At 46.0% G+C, this 27,695-nt stretch overlaps 1 protein-coding gene across 3 annotated transcripts in view; it reads right to left on the minus strand.

Annotated features, from left to right (window-relative positions):
* The window catches only part of LOC122563838 (A disintegrin and metalloproteinase with thrombospondin motifs 19-like), a 567,067-nt gene that overhangs the window by 135,042 nt on the left and 404,330 nt on the right, over positions 1-27,695 (minus strand). For all 3 annotated transcript variants that reach the window (XM_087994240.1, XM_087994230.1, XM_087994226.1), the window contains 2 exons: positions 6,185-6,265; positions 2,140-2,297 (listed from right to left, as the gene is read on the minus strand). In XM_087994240.1, coding sequence (XP_087850366.1) covers positions 2,140-2,297; positions 6,185-6,265 — 239 coding nt within the window. The remainder of the gene's footprint in view (positions 1-2,139; positions 2,298-6,184; positions 6,266-27,695) is intronic.

The following is a 27,695-nucleotide window of genomic DNA, read 5'->3' on the forward strand; positions in this document are numbered from 1 at the left end:
AGATGTACAAGATAATGAGAGGCATAGATAGAGTTGATAGTCAGAGACTTTTTCCCAGGGCAGAAATTGTTAACACGAGGGGTCATAGTTTTAAGCTGTTTGGCGGAAAGTATAGAGGGGATGTCAGAGGCAGGTTCTTTACACAGAGAGTTGTGAGAGCATGGAATGCGTTGCCGGCAGCAGTTGTGGAAGCGAGGTCATTGGGGAAATTTAAGAGACTGCTGGACATGCATATGGTCACAGAAATTTGAGAGTTCATACATTAGATCTATCTTACATGAGGATCACTGGTCGGCACAACATCGTGGGCTGAAGGGCCTGTTCTGTGCTGTACTGTTCTATGTCCCTTCAAAGCTGCTTAACCAATCCTTAGCTGTAAGAGAAACCCAGGGTAATGAAGCACCTCTATACACGTGTCCTATACCTGCTCTGATCAAGTACTTGCCATTTGCAAAAACTATAAGAATTTTTGTTGTCAGCTTTAATTTATCTCATTTTTTTTGTTGGCTGACCTTGGTTTCAAATGAAATAAAGATGTAATTGCAATTTAAAATAATAAGATGACTTGGACAACTCATGCCAGTGCATGAATTTTATTTCAATAAATTCTGTTCATGTCTGCAGTGTACTAACTGCTGCTTTGTTAAGATTCCAATTGTGAAGACAAAAGAAAGCATAGAACAAAAAGCGATATTTGAGACATTAAGTCAGTCTCTCGACAGACTCTCATACAACTCACTGTCAGGTAGACTGTACCAATACATTGAAGACCCCAGGGAAAGACTCCATATCTTTTTCCCAAGTTCATTTTTAGCAACTTTCATTGTAATTTTAATTCACATTATACACTATTGGCTTGTTCTCTTCAGTACATGACATTTTCATGTTCCAGCAGCTTAGTAACTAGTATGTGCCATACATCATTCAACTAACTGTATCTGCACTTATATCGATAATAAGGTATATTTTTCAAACTGGAGCTACGTATACAATAATGCCCCCGGATACTCGAGGCAAAGCTTTTTGACATATGTCAATTCCCTGAATTGGGGTGTAGGAGGACAATTTTAAAAATCAAAGACAATGCAGCACTCAGCCTGAAAGGATGGCAGAAGCAGATTCAACAACAAATTTCAAAATAGAAGTGGCTAAATCACCGAAGAATTTGCAGAATTGATGAGTATCAGACTATTCTTTGAAAGGGCTGGAATGGGTACAATGATCTGAAGGGCTTTCTTTCATGATGCATGTTTAAAATAACTTTATTTTGCTCAATAAGTTATTGAAAATGCATCAAAACACACAATATGCTTCAGTAAACTCCTGACAAATCCACCCAGATAGAATTATCTCTTAGATACAGTGCACACCTTCTCCTTATTGGGACAGGTTTGCCGACTGAAACCCAGACAGTTAAGGCATTTGGGATTTCACAGACTGCACTGAAGTATTTTCTGAAGTACTCCCCCCATCCTGCTGACCGATGGCCATTCACCCCACTCCGGGGCCCACTGACCATCCCATTCTGGGCCTTCAGCTGCTGCAACATTCCAATGTTATCACCACGTCTCTCCCCCTCATTGGCCATCCATGACTGCTTGTTCTGAGTAAAGACCTCCTCCTACTACTCTTGTTTCTCTCCCTCACAGTCTTTAGCTTTATCACTAGGTCTAGGTCTGAAAACTGGGGTATAGGCTAGTGGCTGTCCTGCCACATTGTGTAAATTAAGAATTTTGTGATTCTGCACTGTACTTTCATAGCTGTGTAAAATAAGCTACAGAAAAGGCGAATAGAGTGAGTTAAAATCAGACATGCACTTGAGTTGTCCCACCCCTGTGATTGCTGGCTTCCAAAATCACTTCCACAGAAATTAAATGGTGGACCCTTTAATCCTGGGGCTCATTTCTGCTTCCCCCATGGGTGGGTTCGAAACTAACTTCCATTTCTCACCTCTGCAGTGAAAATCCAGACTTTGACTTGTCCTTATGACACTATCCAATATATCCAACCATAAAGTTAATGTTTCAGTCAGATCAGTCCTCAGTCTGTCTTGTTTTCTGGAAAGAGATCAATTCCCTTCTGGTATCTGATAAAGACAATCAATGAAATAGAAAAAGATAAAACATCCTAAGGCCATACCAGTAAATGCAGAGGAGATGTGGTTGGACCTTTTGCAGAAATCTTTTCCCAGAACCCTCTTCTTACATAATGGACTGTTGTTCCAGCAATGTTAAATGATCCTGGATGTTCAATCTTCCAGTCACTATTAATAGAATGTTTGCTGGCATCTCGGAGAGCTGCAAGTATTAACATTTTAGAGATAAACATTCAGAAACAGGAAAATGAAAGCACTTAGAACAATAGAACCATGATCTGACGTGATTAACTAAGAGCACTGATTTGTTAATATTGGTAAAGCAACTAATGTGGGAGGAAAACAAATAGGTTCTTCAAAACAGCTGTAGCATTGGGAAGGGAGTTAGGAACTTCTTTTCTTTCTGACCATTTCTACGTTTATAACTTGAAAGCAATACATGAGTTGAGATTGAAGTTGAAAGGAATAAAAATGGGCAGATGTTAGATGGAGTGCTGACTTGATATCACCTGTTTTGAATTGTCACCCAAACCTGAAATCTACCACTAAGTGTTTCACTAATTATAAAACTGCTCATGAACTGCTACTCATAAATGCACATGAAGTAGTAAACCTCTTAATATCATAAATTTATACATAGCCAAGCTAAGTTCTTTTCAACCAACTTTATTTCCTGCAGTACGTTAAAATAATGCTATGATTAGATTACTTACAGTGTGGAAACAGGCCCTTCGGCCCACACTGACCCTCTAAAGAGTAACCCACCCAGACCCATTTCCCACTGACTAATGTACCTAACACTATGGGCAATTTGGCATGACCAATTCACCTGACCTGCACAGCTTTGGAGTGTGGGAGGAAACTGGAGCACCTGGAGAAAACCCACACAGACATAGGGAGAGTGTGCAAATTCCACACAGATAGTCGCCCAAGGCTGGAATCGAACCTAGGACCCTGGTGACGTGAGGCAGCAGTGCTAATACTGAGCCACTGTGCCGCTCCAAAAAGTATTGATTAATTCTCAAATGTGAATCAGTAAGAATAAAATGGTCCACATTTAACATTGGGGAAATATACTTTATCCAAACCTGAATAAAATGAATTAATATATTCCATTCTTTAAGAAAAAAATGCATTTGTCACTGTATTTCTTTGTTGACCTGTTACGGTTATAATTTTTTTTAAGTTTCAAAAGAAAGGATCCTTCTTAAAAATTTAAATGTTGGTTTCCAATCACTATTTAATGGAAATGTTTTAGTTTCCTGTACATGCTGTGAAGAGGGGCTACTTGACAATAGATGAGTTTTGAACTCTAAGTCGAGTACCTCTGTGTCTGTTCTCTCCTTCTGTACATCAATGTTATAATTTTTTTTTAAAAACTCAGATTCATAAGTTCCAAAATAAAGAGATTGTCTGAGCATTGCAATCATAATGTTAGTATAGAAGACATCAGATTTACAGCATGTTGCAGAAACCTGGCTGCATTTACAATATAAATGGAAAATTAAACACAAGGTCTTTGTGATTTTGCCAGATGGTTGATTGACCTTCTGGGTGGAGGTTTTCTATTTGATTTAGTCCACTTTGTCAACCAGTGGTCCTGAGTATGTACAAATTGGGATACTCATATACCATGTCATGCTGATACTTGAGGAGTTGAACTTTGCATGTGATCATCACTAGCTGATTGTAAAATTAGTACCTTTACTAAACTTGAATTTGCACTTCCAGACGGGAGCCTTCAGATTACTGATTTTAAGCACGAGAAAAGTCACTTTATCCTGTGCCAGTTCCAGATTTTAAATACTGTGCTCCATGTAAAACTCCCCAAATGCACTATACACATTTAATTACATCCACTTTAATCAAAGCCTCACTTTACTGACTTACATGAAACAAAAACCATGCAGCATTAATAAAGATTTGTATATTACTGAAAATACTGACAGAATGTTGAGTCTCCTCAGTAAATGCTCTTGGCTCCTTTTTTTTATTTGATCCCATTTTCTGGATATAATTAAAAAGAGGTTCCTGACAAGGCTATGTTCATTGGAGTTTTGGTATGACCAAGAAGAAATAGCAAGCAATAAAATAAAATATGAAATGCAGACATGGGTAGATAAAAAAATTGTACAACAGTTGACTCGTAACCTCCCCACTACCTAACAGGAAAATTAAGAAGTTTTAAGTATCTGGATCTAACTTCAATACCACTATGTGGAGTTGATATAATCTTATATCAACAAGCTTAAATGTCATGTTTGTGACTTTTTGTTTATGCTAATCTGAGCACAATAACTAGAGTGAAATGTTACATGCTATAAATCTTGCTTGAAACTGCATACCTCAAATCAAATCTGAACAGTTTACTATTAACTGAATGGTAAATTGTAGCTCCTCCTCCAGTTTGTTATTTATTCCTTTGTAAAATGCTTTATGCGATTGCAAAGAAAGAACAAATGGTTTTAATGGACTATCTTACCACCAAAAAAAACTAAGTTAACTAAACCTCCCGTGAAAGATTCTTGGCATTATCATAATGTGGTGACAAACGGAATTTGGCCCAGTCACGACACAGACAACAGGCATTTTGGAGTGTAGAACATGGGAGGCTTGCTCGGAGTACATGGAAACAGTTAAGCAGAGAGACACATCAAAGAGATGAGCTGAGACATGCAGAATTGGTTATGAAGATGGAAAAAAGCAACCTGAGTGATGGGGCAGACATATGGTCTAAACTCAGTTTGAAATTCACAGCAGGATGAAATGTGACACAAAGGTCGAGAAGACCCTGCTTCAGCATCAGTTCCCAGGGATAGTGATGGGATCGGATGTAGGAACATAGGAACAGAAAGCCATTCAGCCCCTCCAGCCTGTACCACCACTCAATGAGATCACGGTTAAAATGTGGCCTAACTCCACATATCTGCCTTTGGTTCATATCCCTTAGTACTTCTGCTTAACCAAAAATATCTATCACAGATTTAAAATTAACAATTGATCCTGCATCCACAGTTGTCTGAGGAAGTGAGTTCCAAACCTTTTCCATTCTTTGTGTGTAGATGTGCTTCCTAACGTCTCTCCTGAATAGTCTGGTCTTCATTGTTAGGAAGCAGAGTTTGTGGCAGGGACTGATAATATTGGTTTCAAGGCTGCTCAATATTTCATTGCCAGAAATTTCTGTTGATCCAGTACTAATATTGGACAAGCAATCTAATACTTTAGAAATATTGGAAAGACCTAGAGAGCTGGTTGTGGTGAAGAGTTGGGTGACGTCATCATACATAGAGTCATAGAGATGTACAGCGTGGAAACAGACCCTTCAGTCCAACTCGTCCATGCCGACCAGATATCCCAACCCAATCTAGTCCCACCTGCTAGCACCTGGCCGATATCTCTCCAAACCCTTCCTATTCATATATCCATCCAGATGCCTTTTAAATGTTGCAATTGTACCAGCCTTACCGGGCAAAAACAAGATTGTGATTGCAATTCACCGATTGTGTTCCTTCCACACAATGCTGCCTAGCCTATTTGTGCTGGGGTGGGAGGTAGCATGGAATTGACAACGGGAGGTGTCCAAGAATAGGTCCTTGGGGAACACCAGAGCCAGGAGCAAAGAGCAGCTCAATAATATTTGCATCAAGTTCATGAAGGTGAAGTCCAGGAAATTGTATTTTTCTTGAAATGCTGCCTCAAAGTATTCCAACTGAAACATCATCCATCTAAGAGGAGATAATTTAAAGTGATGGAGAAAATCCACAAATATAGACACTGAAGGAACCTTTGTAGTAATGTAGCCGAAGAGTGTGGTGCTGGAAAAGCACAACTGTTCAGGCAGCATCCAAATAGCAGGACAGTCAACATTTCAGGCATAAGCCCTTCATCAGAAATGTCTGAAACATTGATTCCCCTGCTCCTCGTATTCTGCTTGACTGGCTGTGTTTTTCCAGCACCACACTTTTCAACACTGATCTCCAGCATCTGCAGTCCTCACTTTCTCCTTTATAATAATGTACTTCTCTTGGACTTTCCTTCTTTTTAAAAGTCACAACATAAGCAGGTAAGCCCCTGGCAACAATGAATTACCAAGGTAACTGTGTGCTGGTTTCTCTTCAACAACACGTATCCTCCTTGCTCCTGCAGGTATCACCAGAGCTTCCACATAGCCTGTAACATAATAAAAAAACAATATAGTGAATTGTCTAGCTATATATCAATAAACTGAGCTGGGTATGGCGAGTCTTTGGCTATGTCTGGAAGACAGATTTCAGGAAGACATAGATAGAGGAATGAAATGTGCAGACACATGGTGGTTTAAATTTAATGCTGAGAACTAAGGAATTAAAGAACAGAGAAGGTATATTATTTCATAGATTTTAAAGGCCGCTAAAACTTTAATTAATGATAACAGGACAAGCCAGTTATCCTAATATAAACTGGACTAGTAGTCTTAGAAAGTGAGCCACATTATCAGTTGGGCTTGCAGTTGTGGCTCACTCATCCATGCCAGATGCCACACATTTGAGGTTCTATCCTTTGCAAAGAGAAAGAGTATGTTCATGCATTGCACTCTTTACAAGTGAACAAAAACCTGGGGGAGGCTTTTCTCTGATGCTTTCCCATGGCAAAACTTTGACCAATCAAGACTTGATTTGGTTGCTTTGAGTTTCACCAAAACTTGGAAGTTAATTATTTCCTAGTGCAATTTTAATAGCAATGCATCTACCAATTAGAGCTCACTTGCCAATCTGCACTGTCTTCTATGGAATGTAATTTATTGCTTCCTTTGAGATTTGGATTATGTGATGGTACCATCATGAGTGCAAGAAAAAAGCTTTTACAACATGTCTCCTAAAAAAGGAGTTCTGTACTATTAAATGATTATCCCACAGAGGTTTTTCTGACAACAATACCAATATCAATTTTTTTTGAGTACAGTATCAATGGAACCCTGCTTGCATTGTTTAGACTGCCCCTGGAGTACTGTGGTGCAGGTTTAGTCGTGTAATCTCAGAAAGGGTGTTATTGCCATCGAGAGAGTGCAACAAATGTTCATCAGATGTAATCCTGGGATGACAGGACTGTTCTGTGAAGAGAGATTGGGGAAAACTGGGCTTGCGTTCTTTAGAGTTTTGAAGAACAAGAGATAATCTCGTGGCAATTTACAAAATATGTGAAGGTAAAGACAGGTAAATGCGAGTGAAAGATTTTTCCTGATTAGGGACTCCAGAATCAGGGGCACAATTTAAAAATAAGGGAGATGCAATTTAGGACCAAGATGAGGACATCCTTTTCTCTACTCAGAACATTGGGGCTCAGTTTTTGGTTATATTTTGCAATTGATGGATTTTTGATTGTCAATCGTGTCAAGTGTTGCAGTGGTAATGTGGGTAAAGACACAGAACTGTTGGATCAGCCATGGTTATCTTCAAAACCAGAGCAGGTGTGATGGACTGAATAGGGTTAACACGTATGGGCCCCAGCTATGCCTGTCTCTTTGTTGGCTACGTAGAGCAGTTGATCTTCCGTAATTACACCGGCACCACTCCCCACCTCTTCCTCCGCTACATTGATGACTGCATTGGCGCCACCTCGTGCTCCCGCGAGGAGGTTGAGCAATTCATCAACTTCACCAACACATTCCACCCTGACCTTAAATTTACCTGGATCATCTCTGACACCTCCCTCCCCTTCCTGGACCTCTCCATCTCCATCAGTGACAACCGACTTGACACTGACATCTTCTACAAACCCACCGACTCCCACAGCTACCTGGATTACACCTCTTCCCACCCTACCTCTTGCAAAAATGCCATCCCGTATTCCCAATTCCTCCGCCGTATCTGCTCCCAGGAGGAGCGGTTCCACCATAGAACACACCAGATGGCCTCCTTCTTTAGAGACCACAATTTCCCTTCCCACGTGGTTAAAGATGCCCTCCAACGCATCTCATCCACATCCCGCACCTCCACCCTCAGACCCAACACCTCCAACCGCAACAAGGACAGAACGCCCCTGGTGCTCACCTTCCACCCTACCAACCTTCGCATAAACCAAATCATCCGCCGACATTTCTGCCACCTCCAAACAGACCCCACCACCAGGGATATATTTCCCTCCCCACCCCTCTCCGCCTTCCCCAAAGACCGTTCCCTCCGTGACTACCTGGTCAGGTCCACGCCCCCCTACGACCCACCCTCCCATCCTGGCACTTTTCCCTGCCCCCGCAGGAACTGTAAAACCTGTGCCCACACCTCCTCCCTCACCTCCATCCAAGGCCCTAAAGGAGCCTTCCACATCCATCAAAGTTTTACCTGCACATCCACTAATATCATTTATTGTATCCGTTGCTCCCGATGCGGTCTCCTCTACATTGGGGAGACTGGGCGCCTCCTAGCAGAGCGCTTTAGGGAACATCTCAGAGACACCCGCATCAATCAACCAAATCGCCCAGTGGCTCAACATTTCAACTCCCCCTCCCACTCTGCCGAGGATATGGAGGTGCTGGGCCTCCTCCACCGCCGCTCCCTCACCACCAGACGCCTGGAGGAAGAACGCCTCATCTTCCGCCTCGGAACACTTCAACCCCAGGGCATCAATGTGGATTTCAACAGTTTCCTCATTTCCCCTTCCCCCACCTCATCCTAGTTTCTAACCTCCAGCAACTCGACTTATCCGGACTTGTCCGACCTGCCCAGCTCCTTTTCCACCTATCCACTCCACCCTCTCTTCCCTGACCTATCACCTTCATCTCCTTCCCCACTGACCTATTGTACTCTATGCTACTCTCTCCCCACCCCCACCCTCCTCTAGCTTATCTCTCCATGCTTCAGGCTCTCTGCCTTTATTCCTGATGAAGGGCTTTTGCCCGAAACGTCGATTTTGCCTGTCCTCGGATGCTGCCTGAACTGCTGTGCTCTTCCAGCACCACTAATCCAGAATCTGGTTTCCAGCATCTGCAGTCATTGTTTTTACCACCCTGATGGACTGAATAGCCTAGTCCTGTTACTAATAATTTCCCGACTACTGAAGTGAGGCTAAGTGTCCTTTAATTTCTTGGTCTATTCTTTTCTCCCTCGCTGATAGTCAAGGTATTATCAGTTTCTGAATAGTTTTGGGCAAGAACAAGAAAAATAAAATGTGAAAATAGTGTTGGAAGGCTAATTTCAAAGAGTTAAAGTGGGTTCTGACCACAATAGATTGGACTCAAAGATTAGTACGTAGATCATTAAAGAGCAAGAGGCTTTCAAAGGTACAATACTTTAGCTGCAGACTAGGCACATTCCTATGATGGGAGAAGGAAGATAATCCAAAGCTCAAGATACCTGGATGACTAAAGACATAAGCTGAAAATGTGTTGCTGGAAAAGCGCAGCAGGTCAGGCAGCATCCAAGGAACAGGAGAATCGACGTTTTGGGCATAAGCCCTTCTTCAGGAATGAGGAAAGTGTGTCCAGCAGGCTAAGATAAAAGGTGGGGAGGAGGGACTTGGGGGAGGGGCGTTGGAAATGCAATAGGTGGAAGGAGGTCAAGGTGAGGGTGATAGGCCGGAGTGGAGGTGGGGGCGGAGAGGTCAGGAAGAAGATTGCAGGTTAGGAACGCGGTGCTGAGTTCAAGGGATTTGACTGAGACAAGGTGGGGGGAGGGGAAATGAGGAAACTGGAGAAATCCGAGTTCATCCCTTGTGGTTGGAGGGTTCCTAGGCGGAAGATGAGGCGCTCTTCCTCCAACCGTCGTGTTGCTATGGTCTGGGGATGGAGGAGTCCAAGGACCTGCATGTGTTTGGTGGAGTGGGAGGGGGAGTTGAAGTGTTCAGCCACGGGGTGGTTGGGTAGGTTGGTCCAGGTGTCCCAGAGATGTTCTCTGAAACATTCCACAAGTAGGCAGCCTGTCTCCCCAATATAGAAGAGGCCACATCGGGTGCAGCGGATGCAGTAAATGATGTGTGTGGAGGTGCAGGTGAATTTGTGGTGGATATGGAAGGATCTCTTGGGGCCTTGGAGGGAAGTAAGGGGGGAGGTGTGGGTGCAAGTTTTGCCTTTCTTGCGGTTCCAGGGGAAGGTGCCGGGAGTGGAGGTTCAGTTGGCGGGGGGTGTGGACCTAACAAGGGAGTCACGGAGGGAGTGGTCTTTTTGAAACGCTGATAGGGGAGGGGAGGGAAATATATCTCTGGTGGTGGGGTCCGTTTGGAGGTGGCGGAAATTCAAAGACCCAGGATGACCAGTCCCAATACCATACAACCCAGATGGCCTCCTTCTTCAAAGACCGCAAATTCCCCCCAGACGTGGTCGACGATGCCCTCCACCGCATCTCATCCACTTACCACTCCTCCGCCCTTGAGCCCCACCCCTCCAATCGCCACCAGGACAGAACCCCACTGGTCCTCACCTACCACCCACCAACCTCCATATACATCGTATCATCCGCCGTCATTTCCTCCTCTATATTGGGGAGACAGGCCGCCTACTTGCGGAATGTTTCAGAGAACACCTCTGGGACACCCCGACCAACCAACCCAACCACCCTGTTGCTCAACACTTCAACTCCCCCTCCCACTCCACCAAGGACATACAGGTCCTTGGACTCCTCCATCGCCAGACCAGAGCAACACGACGGTTGGAGGAAGAACGCCTCATCTTCCGCCTGGGAACCCTCCAACCACAAGGGATGAACTCAGATTTCTCCAGTTTCCTCATTTCCCCTCCCCCCCACCTTGTCTCAGTCAAATCCCTCGAACTCAGCACCGCCTTCCTAACCTGCAATCTTCTTCCTGACCTCTCCGCCCCCCCACCCCCACTCCGGCCTATCACCCTCACCTTGACCTCCTTCCACCTATTGCATTTCCAACGCCCCTCCCCCAAGTCCCTCCTCCCCACCTTTTATCTTAGGCTGCTGGACACACTTTCCTCATTCCTGAAGAAGGGCTTATGCCCGAAACGTCGTTTCTCCTGTTCCTTGGATGCTGCCTGACCTGCTGCGCTTTTCCAGCAACACATTTTCAGCTCTGATCGCCAGCATCTGCAGTCCTCACTTTCTCCTCCTGACTAAAGACATAGCAATCAAAATGAAACAGAAAGAGACTTATGATGAACGTCTGATTCATACATAACAGAAAGTTAAACATAAATCAGACATGTAGAGGAAACCTGTACAAAACTCAAAGAACACTGAGCTGCTTTAATTCTTATTAGATCAGCCTGCTGCACTCTAAGGCAGAAGTGGACTTCACCAGTTTCCTCATTTTCCCTCCCCCCACCTTACCCCAGTTCCATCCTTCCAGCTCAGCACCATCCTCATGGCCTGTCCTACCTGCCAATCTTCCTTCCCACCGATCCGCTACACCCTCCTCTCTGACGTATCACCTCCATCCCCACCCCCATCCACCCATTGTATTCTTTGTTACCTTCTCCCCGGCCCCACCCCCCTCCCATTTATCTCTCCACCCTGGAGGCTCCCTGCCTTCATTCCTGATGAAGGATTTTTGCCCGAAACGTCGATTTTCCTGCTCCTCGGATGCTGCCTTACCTGCTGTGCTTTTCCAGCACTATTCTAATCGAGACTGCTGCACTCTAACCTGAGTTTTGGTGTGTTCAGATTGTATTAACCTTCCTATTCAGGACAAAGAAATCGCACAGCCTCATGTGACTATATTCCAGCAAAGTGGATTCCCGTGGGTTCTCTGATCCCTGGATATCACTACACTTCAATGTTAAACAGATGAGATTATTTGTGGGTGTGCAGCATGTGAACTTAATATACCGGACTGGCACTTGTTGCTAAACCAAAGAAAACAGTTGGTTTAAATTCCAGAAATGTAATGGTGATTCCCCTCACAAGTAATGAACGAAATGGTTCTGGAGACAATAGTATTAATTCACTGCAGCTTGATAATATAACAATGTAAAGGAAGTCAAGAATGAGGACATGTCACTAGATCCTCTGAAGTTTATTCCTCCAGTACCCCAAATAACCCATTGTGTAAAATGCAGGTGGATGCTTCAACATTAATGTTTTTTGATCTAACTCGATAGATTACATCTCTCCACCCCATACCTCAGTATTCAGTGCAACATCAAAGGAACTTGGAGCAGACTCTATTGTGCTGTGCCATAATTCACTAGTTGCCCTGTTCAGACTGTTCCATAAATAGCTGTAGGTCCTGCTCCAGCCAGAATTCCCCTCCCCTTTATTAGGTGCAGGCTGGTTGAAAAAATGTAGGCTAGTTTTATTTGGTGCTAAACACACACAAGCCTGGGCTTAGGCTAGCACTGGTTGCATGCAGCAACCAGCAACAAATTAGACAGCTTAAAATTGATGGGTGCTGCCTGAATTGAAGACAAAGTCAGAAATCAAATGACACCAGGTTATAGTCCAACGGGTTTATTTGAAATCACAAGCTTTTTGAGCGCCGCACCTTCATCAGGTGAAGACGTCACCTTATGTCAACTTCACTTAATGAAGGAGCAGCACTCTGAAAGCTTGTGATTTCAAATAAACCTGTTGAACTATAACCCGGTGTTGTACGATTTCTGACTTTGTTCACCCCAGGCCAACACTGGCAACTCCACATCATGAATTGAAGACATCATGGATTAGTGGGCGGCACGGTGGCACAGTGGTTAGCACTGCTGCCTCACAGCGCCAGAGACCCGGGTTCAATTCCCGCCTCGGGCGACTGTCTGTGTGGAGTTTGCACGTTCTCCCCGTGTCTGCGTGGGTTTCCTCCGGGTGCTCCGGTTTCCTCCCACAGTCCAAAAGATGTGCAGGGTCAGGTGAATTGGCCATACTGAATTGCCCATAGTGTTAGGTAAGGGGTAAATGTCGGGGTATGGGTGGGTTTCGCTTCGGCGGGTCGGTGTGGACTTGTTGGGCCGAAGGGCCTGTTTCCACACTGTAATCTAATCTAATCTAATCTAATCTTAATGATGCATAGAAATCCCTATATCCATTTAGAATGGTTGGTGAATGCTGTTGCCAGTCAGTTTAGGTTCTTTAAGACATTCACAAGGACATCACATGATAACTTGGATAGCAATGGTGTGCAGTGACATGTAAAAAGAGGCAGGAGATGGGCACAATGGAATAGAATTGGTGATGGCCTCATTCTGCACTGTAATAAATCTGTGATTCTGTCAGGTTTTAATGTGGGATCAGTGTGTTCAGGACACCATGGTGAACTCCCTTGTTCCTTTTTTATAGTGTCAAGAGATCTTTTATGTCCAGATAAGTTGGCAGATCATGCCTTGAGTTAATAGCTCAGTTGAAGCACCACACTCTGACCTTAGCACTGGAACATGAACCTAGATTACAGGATCACGAATCTGGAGTGTCACCTGACCTTCCAACATTCTGAACCAAATACAGCATTAATTAAAACATGTTTTAATATATCCTGCTATATATAAAAATCTAAATTATACAATTGCATAAACTTATTAACCTAAAACTTGATGTCATACAAATAATACTGACAAGTAATCCATAATTTATAGCATACTATCTGTAATTACATTACTCACCTACTTAACAACAATATAAACATCTATTACATGAATATGTTATGAAATACAAACAAATAAAATATTTTACTGAAAGTTTATCTTTTTAAATATTAATTCCCATGTGCTTTCAATGTAGGAAGGTGTAAGGTCACAACATTGAAAGTCAGAACAGGAGGAAGCCATTCAGCCATTCGAGTCCGCTCTGTCATTCAGTATGACCATGGCTGACCATCCAATTCAATACTCTGTTTACACTTTTTCCCCATACCATTTGATCCTATTTAACCCTCATTTGTTGAAAACATTCAATGTTCGGGTCTCAACTGTTTTATGTGCCAGAGAATTCCATGGGCTCACCACTTTCTGGGTGAAGACATTTTTCCTTATCTCAGTCATAAATGGTTTATTCATAGTCTTAGACTGTGAACCTTGGTTCTGGACTCCTGGTCATTGGGAACATCCTGTGTTTATCTTGACTAGTCCTGTTGGAATTTTATATGTTTCCATGAAATCCCTCTTTAGTCTTCTAAACTCCAGTGATGATTTGAGTTGAGTACAGAATGATAGACATATGTTACTGCCTTCTGGTTGTGGCAGTATCTACACATTGGAAGGAGAGTAAAAACACAGTGTAAACCTAATAAAGCTGTTTGAACAGAATCGATACCTATACTTAAGTATCCAATTAACCTAACAGCTTTGTCCATATTTTTAGCAATTTATTTAATGTTTGTGAAGGGTCAGTAATCTCACATCTCTTGAATTCTTTTTGAATCTTTAACATACCATTTACTTTATTTTTTAAAAGAAATTGTCAAATTTCCCTTCTTTTTCTTTGCAATATCTCAGTAATTCATTTTGAAACTATTTCCATTTGAAACATTCAATGTATCAGACTTGAGGATTGTTCACTTAGTTTGCACTTATTTTTCTTGGTCACATGTTTATTTTATATATACAAAAATTTACAATTTTAAACATGTCCAATTTTCCTTGCCTGAAATATCTTTCATCAGCAGCTTCCAGTCAATCTCTTTTATTCCATTCCTTTGACAAATAGGTTTTACAATAGACAGCAGGGAAGATTTTGCTCACTTATCGGAGTAAAGCAGGCATAACTATTGGAAAGTGGGCAGTCACGGATTTCTGTACATTTAGCTTAGAAGTTCTGTATAGCTTTTGTACTTGGTGCCAGGACCACATATGACTATGGGTTAACTATATCAACTTTAATTTCAGAAGGATGTAATCATAACTCCTCATTGCATATGCAAAGCTAGTTCTCAGAGATCGATCTGTCACAAATTTGGAAATGAATGTAAATGACTGAGTGTTTATGGCATGCATTTAAAACAGCTTTGTTTCAGGTTGTTGAAGGGTATAGAATGAATGGCTATAGATTAAGTGAAATTTAAATAAGACAGCAAGAGAAACTTCCTTTCACAGAACGTAGCAAGACCTGAGAAATCAGTTTCTGGGTTACGTTTGGGCAAAAAGTTAAACAATGAATGGATCATGTCTATAGATCCTTGAAGACAGCAGGAAAGACAGACATTTCCCCTTTGTGGATAGCTCATTAATCAGAGGCACTGTTTTAAAGGTAAAAAGCAGGAGGTTTAGAGTTGATCTGAGAAAAAGGAGATGGTGGTATCTAGAACTCACTGCCTGTAAGGATGGTAGAGGCAGGAATACTAAAGGCCATTTAAGAAGCATTTAGGTGAACACTTGAAATTCCATTGCATACATGGCTGGAACATGGGAGGATAATAGATTAATCCTTGATGACCAGTATGGATACAATGGGCCAAATGGCCTTTTTCTGTGCTACAAATATTCTATGGATCGATGACATTTTCTCTCATGCACCTGGCACTCTACATACCTGGCATATTCTCCTGACCTAGAAGACATTCTCCTTACCTGGCACTCTAGACCCGACCCACCAGGCATTTTACCCTTACGACACCCTCATATCACACTGACATTAGCAGCAATCTGTCAAAATATTGGGGGGGGGGGGGGGGCTAAACAAAGCATTGATAAGGCTGCCTTGTATATCTCCATGCAGCTCAGATGCAGTTGCCTTGGGAGGAACTGCAGACACAGAGAGGGTGGGTGCCCAATTTGGAAAACACCCCATCATTTAGCTGAAGGAGAAATGGCCCAGGCTGCTGACCCTCAGAGATGATGACTTTGAGCTATCAGCAATCGGACATTTCACCAAATGCAGAGGGTGGAGCAGCAGTGAAAGACAGGCATATGGTATGCACTGCACCACATCATCCAGGAGCTGTAGCAGTGCACCACATCATCCAGGAGCTGTAGCAATGCACCGCAGTATCCAGGAGCTGTAGCAATGCACCGCAGTATCCAGGAGCTGTAGCAATGCACCGCAGTATCCAGGAGCTGTAGCAATGCACCACATCATCCAGGAGCTATAGCACTGCACCACATCATCCAGGAGCTGTAGCAATGCAGTACATCGTCCAGGAGCTGTAGCAATGCACCGCATCGTCCAGGAGCTGTAGCACTGCACCACATCATCCAGGAGCTGTAGCGCTGCACCACATCATCCAGGAACTGTAGCAATGCACCGCATCGTCCAGGAGCTGTAGCACTGCACCACATCATCCAGGAACTATAGCACTGCACCACATCACCCAGGAGCTGTAGCAGTGCACCACATCATCCAGGAGCTGTAGCACCGCGCCACATCATCCAGGAGCTATAGCAATGCACCACATCATCCAGGAGCTATAGCACTGCACCGCATCATCCAGGAGCTGCAGCAATGCACCACATCATCCAGGAGTTGTAGCACTGCACCACATCATCCAGGAGCTATAGCACTGCACAGCATCATCCAGGAGCTATAGCACTGCACCGCATCATCCAGGAGCTATAGCACTGCACCACATCATCCAGGAGCTGTAGCACTGCACCGCATCATCCAGGAGCTATAGCACTGCACCACATCATCCAGGAGCTGTAGCACTGCACCACATCGTCCAGGAGCTGTAGCACTGCACCGCATCATCCAGGAGCTGTAGCAATGCACCACATCATCCAGGAGCTGTAGCACTGCACCACATCATCCAGGAGCTGTAGCAATGCACCACATCATCCAGGAGCTGTAGCACTGCACCGCATCATCCAGGAGCTGTAGCAATGCACCACATCATCCAGGAGCTGTAGCACCGCGCCACATCATCCAGGAGCTATAGCAATGCACCACATCATCCAGGAGCTATAGCACTGCACCGCATCATCCAGGAGCTGCAGCAATGCACCACATCATCCAGGCGTTGTAGCACTGCACCACATCATCCAGGAGTTGTAGCACTGCACCGCATCATCCAGGAGCTATAGCACTGCACCACATCATCCAGGAGCTGTTGCAGTGCACCACATCATCCAGGAGTTGTAGCACTGCACCGCATCATCCAGGAGCTATAGCACTGCACCGCATCATCCAGGAGCTATAGCACTGCACCGCATCATCCAGGAGCTATAGCACTGCACCGCATCATCCAGGAGCTATAGCACTGCACCGCATCATCCAGGAGCTATAGCACTGCACCGCATCATCCAGGAGCTGTAGCAATGCACTGCATCATCCAGGAGCTATAGCACTGCACCGCATCATCCAGGAGCTATAGCACTGCACCGCATCATCCAGGAGCTATAGCACTGCACCGCATCATCCAGGAGCTATAGCACTGCACCGCATCATCCAGGAGCTGTAGCAATGCACCGCATCATCCAGGAGCTGTAGCACTGCACCACATCATCCAGGAGCTGTAGCAATGCACCACATCATCCAGGAGCTGTAGCACTGCACCACATCATCCAGGAGCTATAGCACTGCACCGCATCATCCAGGAGCTATAGCACTGCACTGCATCATCCAGGAGCTGTAGCAATGCACTGCATCATCCAGGAGCTGTAGCACTGCACTGCATCATCCAGGAGCTGTAGCAATGCACTGCATCATCCAGGAGCTATAGCACTGCACTGCATCATCCAGGAGCTGTAGCAATGCACCGCATCATCCAGGAGCTGTAGCAATGCACTGCATCATCCAGGAGCTATAGCACTGCACTGCATCATCCAGGAGCTGTAGCACTGCACCAGATCATCCAGGAACTGTAGCAATGCACCGCATCGTCCAGGAGCTGTAGCACTGCACCACATCGTCCAGGAGCTGTAGCAATGCACCGCATCGTCCAGGAGCTGTAGCACTGCACCACATCATCCAGGAGCTGTAGCACTGCACCGCATCGTCCAGGAGCTGTAGCACTGCACCACAAAGTCCAGGAGCTGTAGCACTGCACCACATCATCCAGGAGCTGTAGCAATGCACCGCATCATCCAGGAACTGTAGCAATGCACCACATCGTCCAGGAGCTGTAGCACTGCACCACATCGTCCAGGAGCTGTAGCACTGCACCGCATCATCCAGGAGCTATAGCACTGCACCGCATCATCCAGGAGCTGTAGCAATGCACGACATCATCCAGGAGCTGTAGCACTGCACCACATCATCCAGGAGCTGTAGCACTGCACCGCATCATCCAGGAGCTGTAGCAATGCACCACATCATCCAGGAGCTGTAGCACTGCACCGCATCATCCAGGAGCTATAGCACTGCACCGCATCATCCAGGAGCTGTAGCACTGCACCAGATCATCCAGGAACTGTAGCACTGCACCGCATCGTCCAGGAGCTATAGCACTGCACCACATCGTCCAGGAGCTGTAGCACTACACCGCATCATCCAGGAGCTGTAGCACTGCACCACATCGTCCAGGAGCTGTAGCACTACACCGCATCATCCAGGAGCTGTAGCAATGCACCACATCATCCAGGAGCTGTAGCAATGCACCACATCATCCAGGAGCTGTAGCAATGCACCACATCATCGAGGAGCTGTAGCACTGCACCACATCATCCAGGAGCTGTAGCACTGCACCACATCATCCAGGAGCTGTAGCACTGCACCACATCATCCAGGAGCTGTAGCACTGCACCACATCGTCCAGGAGCTGTAGCACTACACCGCATCATCCAGGAGCTGTAGCACTGCACCACATCGTCCAGGAGCTGTAGCACTACACCGCATCATCCAGGAGCTGTAGCAATGCACCACATCATCCAGGAGCTGTAGCAATGCACCACATCATCCAGGAGCTGTAGCAATGCACCACATCATCCAGGAGCTGTAGCACTGCACCACATCATCCAGGAGCTGTAGCACTGCACCGCATCATCCAGGAGCTGTAGCACTGCTCCACATCATCCAGGAACTGTAGCACTGCTCCACATCATCCAGGAGCTGTAGCACTGCACCACATCATCCAGGAGCTATAGCCCTGCACCGCATCGTCCAGGAGCTGTAGCACTGCACCACATCATCCAGGAGCTGTAGCACTGCACCACATTATCCAGGAGCTATAGCACTGCACCGCATCATCCAGGAGCTGTAGCAATGCACCACATCATCCAGGAGCTGTAGCACTGCTCCACATCATCCAGGAGCTGTAGCAATGCACCACATCATCCAGGAGCTGTAGCACTGCACCACATCATCCAGGAGCTGTAGCACTGCTCCACATCATCCAGGAGCTATAGCAATGCACCGCAGTATCCAGGAGCTATAGCACTGCACCACATCATCCAGGAGCTGTAGCAATGCACCGCAGTATCCAGGAGCTATAGCACTGCACCACATCATCCAGGAGCTGTAGCAATGCACCACATCATCCAGGAGCTATAGCACTGCACCGCATCATCCAGGAGCTGTAGCAATGCACCGCAGTATCCAGGAGCTATAGCACTGCACCACATCATCCAGGAGCTATAGCACTGCACCACATCATCCAGGAGCTGTAGCACTGCTCCACATCATCCAGGAGCTATAGCAATGCACCGCAGTATCCAGGAGCTATAGCACAGCACCACATCATCCAGGAGCTGTAGCAATGCACCACATTATCCAGGAGCTATAGCACTGCACCGCATCATCCAGGAGCTGTAGCAATGCACTGCAGTATCCAGGAGCTATAGCACTGCACCACATCATCCAGGAGCTGTAGCAATGCACCACATCATCCAGGAGCTGTAGCAATGCAGTACATCATCCAGGAGCTGTAGCACTGCACCACATCGTCCAGGAGCTGTAGCAATGCTCCACATCATCCAGGAGCTGTAGCAATGCTCCACATCATCCAGGAGCTGTAGCAATGCTCCACATCATCCAGGAGCTGTAGCACTGCACCGCATCATCCAGGAGCTGTAGCACTGCTCCACATCATCCAGGAGCTGTAGCAATGCACCACATCGTCCAGGAGCTGTAGCAATGCTCCACATCATCCAGGAGCTGTAGCAATGCTCCACATCATCCAGGAGCTGTAGCACTGCACCGCATCATCCAGGAGCTGTAGCACTGCTCCACATCATCCAGGAGCTATAGCACTGCACCACATCATCCAGGAGCTGTAGCACTTCACCGCATCATCCAGGAGCGGTAGCAATGCAGTACATCATCCAGGGGCTGTAGCACTGCACCACATCATCCAGGAGTTGTAGCAGTGCACCACATCATCCAGGAGCTGTAGCACTTCACCGCATCATCCAGGAGCTGTAGCACTTCACCGCATCATCCAGGAGCTATAGCACTGCACCGCATCATCCAGGAGCTATAGCACTGCACCGCAGCATCCAGGAGCTGTAGCACTTCACCGCATCATCCAGGAGCTATAGCACTGCACCGCATCATCCAGGAGCTATAGCACTGCACCGCAGCATCCAGGAGCTGTAGCACTTCACCGCATCATCCAGGAGCTATAGCACTGCACCGCAGCATCCAGGAGCTGTAGCACTTCACCGCATCATCCAGGAGCTGTAGCAATGCACCACATCGTCCAGGAGCTGTAGCACTGCACCGCATCATCCAGGAACTGTAGCAATGCACCACATCATCCAGGAGCTGTAGCAATGCAGTACATCATCCAGGAGCTGTAGTACTGCACCACATCATCCAGGAGCTATAGCCCTGCACCGCATCGTCCAGGAGCTGTAGCACTGCACCACATCATCCAGGAGCTGTAGCACTGCACCACATTATCCAGGAGCTATAGCACTGCACCGCATCATCCAGGAGCTGTAGCAATGCACCACATCATCCAGGAGCTGTAGCACTGCTCCACATCATCCAGGAGCTGTAGCAATGCACCACATCATCCAGGAGCTGTAGCACTGCACCACATCATCCAGGAGCTGTAGCACTGCTCCACATCATCCAGGAGCTATAGCAATGCACCGCAGTATCCAGGAGCTATAGCACTGCACCACATCATCCAGGAGCTGTAGCAATGCACCGCAGTATCCAGGAGCTATAGCACTGCACCACATCATCCAGGAGCTGTAGCAATGCACCACATCATCCAGGAGCTATAGCACTGCACCGCATCATCCAGGAGCTGTAGCAATGCACCGCAGTATCCAGGAGCTATAGCACTGCACCACATCATCCAGGAGCTATAGCACTGCACCACATCATCCAGGAGCTGTAGCACTGCTCCACATCATCCAGGAGCTATAGCAATGCACCGCAGTATCCAGGAGCTATAGCACAGCACCACATCATCCAGGAGCTGTAGCAATGCACCACATTATCCAGGAGCTATAGCACTGCACCGCATCATCCAGGAGCTGTAGCAATGCACTGCAGTATCCAGGAGCTATAGCACTGCACCACATCATCCAGGAGCTGTAGCAATGCACCACATCATCCAGGAGCTGTAGCAATGCAGTACATCATCCAGGAGCTGTAGCACTGCACCACATCGTCCAGGAGCTGTAGCAATGCTCCACATCATCCAGGAGCTGTAGCAATGCTCCACATCATCCAGGAGCTGTAGCAATGCTCCACATCATCCAGGAGCTGTAGCACTGCACCGCATCATCCAGGAGCTGTAGCACTGCTCCACATCATCCAGGAGCTGTAGCAATGCACCACATCGTCCAGGAGCTGTAGCAATGCTCCACATCATCCAGGAGCTGTAGCAATGCTCCACATCATCCAGGAGCTGTAGCACTGCACCGCATCATCCAGGAGCTGTAGCACTGCTCCACATCATCCAGGAGCTATAGCACTGCACCACATCATCCAGGAGCTGTAGCACTTCACCGCATCATCCAGGAGCGGTAGCAATGCAGTACATCATCCAGGGGCTGTAGCACTGCACCACATCATCCAGGAGTTGTAGCAGTGCACCACATCATCCAGGAGCTGTAGCACTTCACCGCATCATCCAGGAGCTGTAGCACTTCACCGCATCATCCAGGAGCTATAGCACTGCACCGCATCATCCAGGAGCTATAGCACTGCACCGCAGCATCCAGGAGCTGTAGCACTTCACCGCATCATCCAGGAGCTATAGCACTGCACCGCATCATCCAGGAGCTATAGCACTGCACCGCAGCATCCAGGAGCTGTAGCACTTCACCGCATCATCCAGGAGCTATAGCACTGCACCGCAGCATCCAGGAGCTGTAGCACTTCACCGCATCATCCAGGAGCTGTAGCAATGCACCACATCGTCCAGGAGCTGTAGCACTGCACCGCATCATCCAGGAACTGTAGCAATGCACCACATCATCCAGGAGCTGTAGCAATGCAGTACATCATCCAGGAGCTGTAGTACTGCACCACATCATCCAGGAGCTGTAGCAATGCACCACATCATCCAGGAGCTGTAGCACTGCACCGCAGCATCCAGGAGCTGTAGCACTTCACCGCATCATCCAGGAGCTATAGCACTGCACCGCATCATCCAGGAGCTATAGCACTACACCGCAGCATCCAGGAGCTGTAGCACTTCACCGCATCATCCAGGAGCTATAGCACTGCACCGCATCATCCAGGAGCTATAGCACTGCACCACATCATCCAGGAGCTATAGCACTGCACCGCATCGTCCAGGAGCTGTAGCACTGCACCACATCATCCAGGAGCTGTAGCAATGCACCACATCATCCAGGAGCTATAGCACTGCACCGCATCATCCAGGAGCTATAGCACTGCACCGCATCATCCAGGAGCTATAGCACTGCACCGCATCATCCAGGAGCTATAGCCCTGCACCACATCATCCAGGAGCTGTAGCACTGCACCACATTATCCAGGAGCTGTAGCACTGCACCACATCGTCCAGGAGCTGTAGCACTGCACTGCAACATCCAGGAGCTGTAGCAATGCACCACATCATCCAGGAGCTATAGCACTGCACCGCATCATCCAGGAGCTATAGCACTGCACCGCATCATCCAGGAGCTGTAGCACTGCACCACATCATCCAGGAGCTATAGCCCTGCACCACATCATCCAGGAGCTGTAGCAATGCACCACATCATCCAGGAGCTGTAGCACTGCACCGCATCATCCAGGAGCTGTAGCACTGCACCACATCATCCAGGAGCTGTAGCCCTGCACCGCATCATCCAGGAGCTGTAGCACTGCACCACATCATCCAGGAGCTGTAGCCCTGCACCACATCATCCAGGAGCTGTAGCACTGCACCACATTATCCAGGAGCTATAGCACTGCACCGCATCATCCAGGAGCTATAGCCCTGCACCACATCATCCAGGAGCTGTAGCACTGCACCACATTATCCAGGAGCTATAGCACTGCACCGCATCATCCAGGAGCTATAGCCCTGCACCACATCATCCAGGAGCTGTAGCACTGCACCACATTATCCAGGAGCTGTAGCACTGCAGCAGATCATGTGATTGCCTGATTGTCTCAATGGAGTGTTGGAGTTTGCCATGGAGAGCCTCGGAGGTTGCTGTACTCCATCAGCACAGCCACTGGTCCTCAGGACTAAAAGCACAGTGACCTGGTGTGTTACTGCACTGATTGGCAAGACAAAGTGAGTCAGGGGAGTTATGAGCATGCAGGGAGGTGAAGTGAACGAATGTTGGGAAAGAAGACAAGCAGCTCTGAGATGTTGCTGGCCTGTGATTGTCTGTCTCTGGTGCTGCCTTTCAATGCTAGTTTCTGGTACACTCTACAATGCAAGTCTGTACTTTCTGATTACACTTATGATTTGATTTGATTTGTTGTTGTGCTGAGATACAGTGAAATGTATTATTTTATGTGCTATCCAGACAAATCATACTTTACATAAGATGATCAGGGTCATAGAACAAAATGTAGATGAAGGTGCAGAGAAAGATCAACTCTAATATATGAGAGGTCCATTCATAAGTCTGATAACAACAGGGAAGAAGCTGTCTTGAATCTGTTGGGATATATTTTCAAACTTTTATATTTTCTGCCTGATGGCAAAGGGTGAAAGAGCATATAACTGGGGTGTGAGAGGGGTCTTTGATTATGTTAGCTGTTTTCTTGAGGCAGCATTAAGTATGTACAGAGTCAATGGATGGAAGGCTGGTTTTCATGACGGCTGAAAATGTGTTGCTGGTAAAGCACAGCAGGTCAGGCAGCATCCAAGGAACAGGAGAATCGATGTTTCGGGCATAAGCCCTTCATCAGGAATGAGGAATGGTTTTCATGACGGACTGGGCTGTGTTCAAAACTCTCTGTAATTTCTTGCAGTCTCTGGCAGAGCAGTTGCTGTACCAAGCTGTCATCACCCATATTCTGTATTCAGGATCACACTATCAGTTCATGGCGCAAATGTCAGGATGGTTGCTAGGTTGGCTAGTTCCAGATGCCAAAGTCCATGGATCAAGAGTATGATTGGCTGCTGTCCATGTATCTCATCTTGAGATGATGTTACGTTATTCCGAGCAAGTGTCAAGTTGAGTCCACCAGGTACATGATACTCTGGTTTCCTTGCTGAGTTTTCCTGATGTCTAGCTTATTTGGCAAGTTTGACAAGCTAGGAGTCTGAATACTAATAAGGCAAAGTGTAGCACTAACAATGTGCTTAACAAGCAGTAATGTCAATTGGCATCGCACCTTACTGTTATGTAAAGCATAAACAGTGGACTGAGATGATCCCGACATTGAAATGGACCTCTCTGCATTTATTGCCCAGATTCCACCACTTGACCTTGACTCTGATTTCTGGATGTGTTGCCAGTAGGTCAATTTACAGTCAAGAGTGATGTCAAGGTATCTTGATGTGGGTCATGGGTGAGTGATTGACAAGAGACTGGACATGAAGCTGTTTTCTGGATTTATGGACCAGACCAAACCCCCTCAAAATATATTAAGAAAATGGGCTGAACCATAAATATTTCTTATTTCAAAAGCAAGTTGCATTCCGGATGCAATTTGATTTGTCAAACCACAAGTCTTGAAGAAAACCCATTTTATTCATCATTTGGAGGTGCTGGTGTTGGTCGGGGATGTACAAAGTTAAAAATCACACAACGCCAGGTAATCGTCCAACAGGTTCATTTGGAAACACTAGCTTTCGGAGCGCTGCTCCTTCATCAGGTGGTTGTGGAGTATAAGATCGTAGGACACAGATTGTTTAAGGCTCTCATCTTTTAGAATGGGCATGTTGGTTTCAGTTCTTTCATATGTAAATTCCAGAACTTCCTTAAAGTTACATTCTCAAGTGAACTTTAACAATAGGTGCCATGTTGGCCCAGATAATGCATTGAAGGTGTGAGGTGCCCTGTGTGAGGCTGTCTGTGCCCCAATGGTCAGACTGATTCTAATCTAAAAAAGGGATTTACAGAATCTTACATGGATTCATGCAGTTGTTGAGCAAAATGAAATGTAATTCTGCAAGTACAAATTCACCCCACAAACTTATATGTGTATATGGGTGTGTGTGCGCATGTGTGTATTGAGTGCATGTGGGTGTGTGTGTGTGCAGGGGGTGTGTATGTGTATGTGTATGTGTATGTGTATGTGTATGTGTGTAGGGTACTCTATCACCCTCTCACAGACCTATATCCCTTTACACTCACACTCATACACATAAACACACTCTCTCACAGACACTCATACTCCCCGCACGCACACACCCACATGCACACACACACACACACACATATAAGTTTGTGGGGTGAATTTGTACTTGCAGAATTACATTTTATTTTGCTCAAAAACTGCATGAATCCACATAAGATTCTGTAAATCCCTTTTTTAGATTAGAATCAGTGTGACCATTGGGGCACAGACAGCCTCACACAGGGCACCTCACACCTTCAATGCATTATCTGGGTCAACATGGCACCTATTGTTAAAGTTCACTTGAGAGTGTAACTTTAAGAAAGCTCTGGAATTTACATATGAAAGAACTGAAACTGACATGCCCATTCTAAAAGATGAGAGACTTCGACAATCCAGATCTTTTTCAATATATAGTTTTAGTTACATAACACTGTAAACTTTGTTATAAATTCTGTGTCCGATGATCTTATACTCCACAACCACCTGATGAAGGAGCATCGCTCCGAAAGCTAGTGTGCTTCCAAATAAACCTGTTGGACTATAACCTGCTGTTGTGTGATTTTTAACATTTTATTCATACATTATCATTAGGATACAACAAAAGAAAGCTGAAACGGAACATTAGCTTTCATTGTTAGAGGGACTGAATTTAAGAGCAGCGAGATTCTGCTGTGATTGTACAAGGCCTTGGTGAGGCTGCACCTGGAGTTCCGTGCACAGTTCTGGTCTCCTTGCTTGAGGAAGGATATACTGGCTTTGGTGACGGTGCAGAAGAGGTTAATCAGGTAGATTCTGTTACCCTGTGAGGGGAGGTTGCGCTGCCTGGGACAGTACTCGCTAGAATTTAGAAGAATGAGAGGGGATCTTATGGAAATATAAAAAATTATGAAAGTGTTAGAGAAGACAGAGGCAGGCAAGTTGTTTCCACTGGTGGGTAAAACAAGGACTGTGGGGACTGGGGGATTAGATTTAAGACAGAGATGAGGTGGAACTGCTTTTCCCAGAGAGTAGTGAATCAATGGAATTCTCTGACCAAGGAAGCAGTAGAGGCAGCTTCATTAAATATGAAGACACAGTTGGCTGGATTTTTGCATGGTAGGGGGATTAAGGGTTATAGGGGTAATGCAGGTAAGACAATGGATAGATCAGCCGTGATCTTAATGAATGGTGGAGCAGGCTCGATGGGCCAAATGGTCTACTCCTGCTTCTATCACTACGAAATTATGAAATTAGAATCCCTTGACTCTGTTGGAAAACTTAACAGAATATTCGATTATTTAACTACTAAACAGTAACTGTTCCAAACTAGTAACATCCCATAAACACATCCTCGGCAAAGGCAAATTCAGTAAAATAGATTGTCTCACATACAATTCCAGCAGCAGAAAGAGAATCCCAGCTTTTAGCTATAACAGCAAGAGGAAAACATGGTGGACAGTGTTGGACAGGGGTGGACAAAATCAGAAGTCACATGACAGCAGGTTCTATCGCTGCTCCTTCCTCAGGTGAATACGTCACTCCGAAAGCTTGTCATTGCATCATAGAGTCATAGAGATGTACAGCATGGAAACAGACCCTTCGGTCCAATCCGTCCATGCCGACCAGATATCCCAACCCAATCTAGTCCCACCTGCCAGCACCTGGCCCATATCCCTCCAAACCCTTCCTATTCATATATCCATCCAAATGCCTCTTAAATGTTGCAATTGTACCAGTCTCCACTACATCCTCTGGCAGCTCATTCCATACATGTACCACCCTCTGTGTGAAAAGTTGCCCCTTAGGTCTCTTTTGTATCTTTCCCCTCTCACCCTAAACCTATGCCCTCTAGTCCTGGACTCCCCGACCCCAGGGAAAAGACTTTGTCTATTTATCCTATCCATGCCCTTCATAATTTTGTAAACCTCTACAAGGTCACCCCTCAGCCTCCGACGCTCCAGGGAAAACAGCCCCAGCCTGTTCAACCTCTCCCTATAGCTCAAATCCTCCAACCCTGGCAACATCCTTGTAAATCTTTTCTGAACCTTTTCAAGTTTCACAACATCTTTCCGATAGGAAGGAGACCAGAATTGCATGCAATATTCCAACAGTGGCCTAACCAATGTTCTGTACCGCCACAACATGACCTCCTAACTCCTGTACTCAATACTCTG

The sequence above is a fragment of the Chiloscyllium plagiosum genome, unplaced genomic scaffold (assembly GCF_037043375.1).
Source record: "Chiloscyllium plagiosum isolate Xiang-an unplaced genomic scaffold, Cpla_swu_hap1 HiC_scaffold_2, whole genome shotgun sequence".
Taxonomy (NCBI): Eukaryota; Metazoa; Chordata; class Chondrichthyes; order Orectolobiformes; family Hemiscylliidae; genus Chiloscyllium; species Chiloscyllium plagiosum.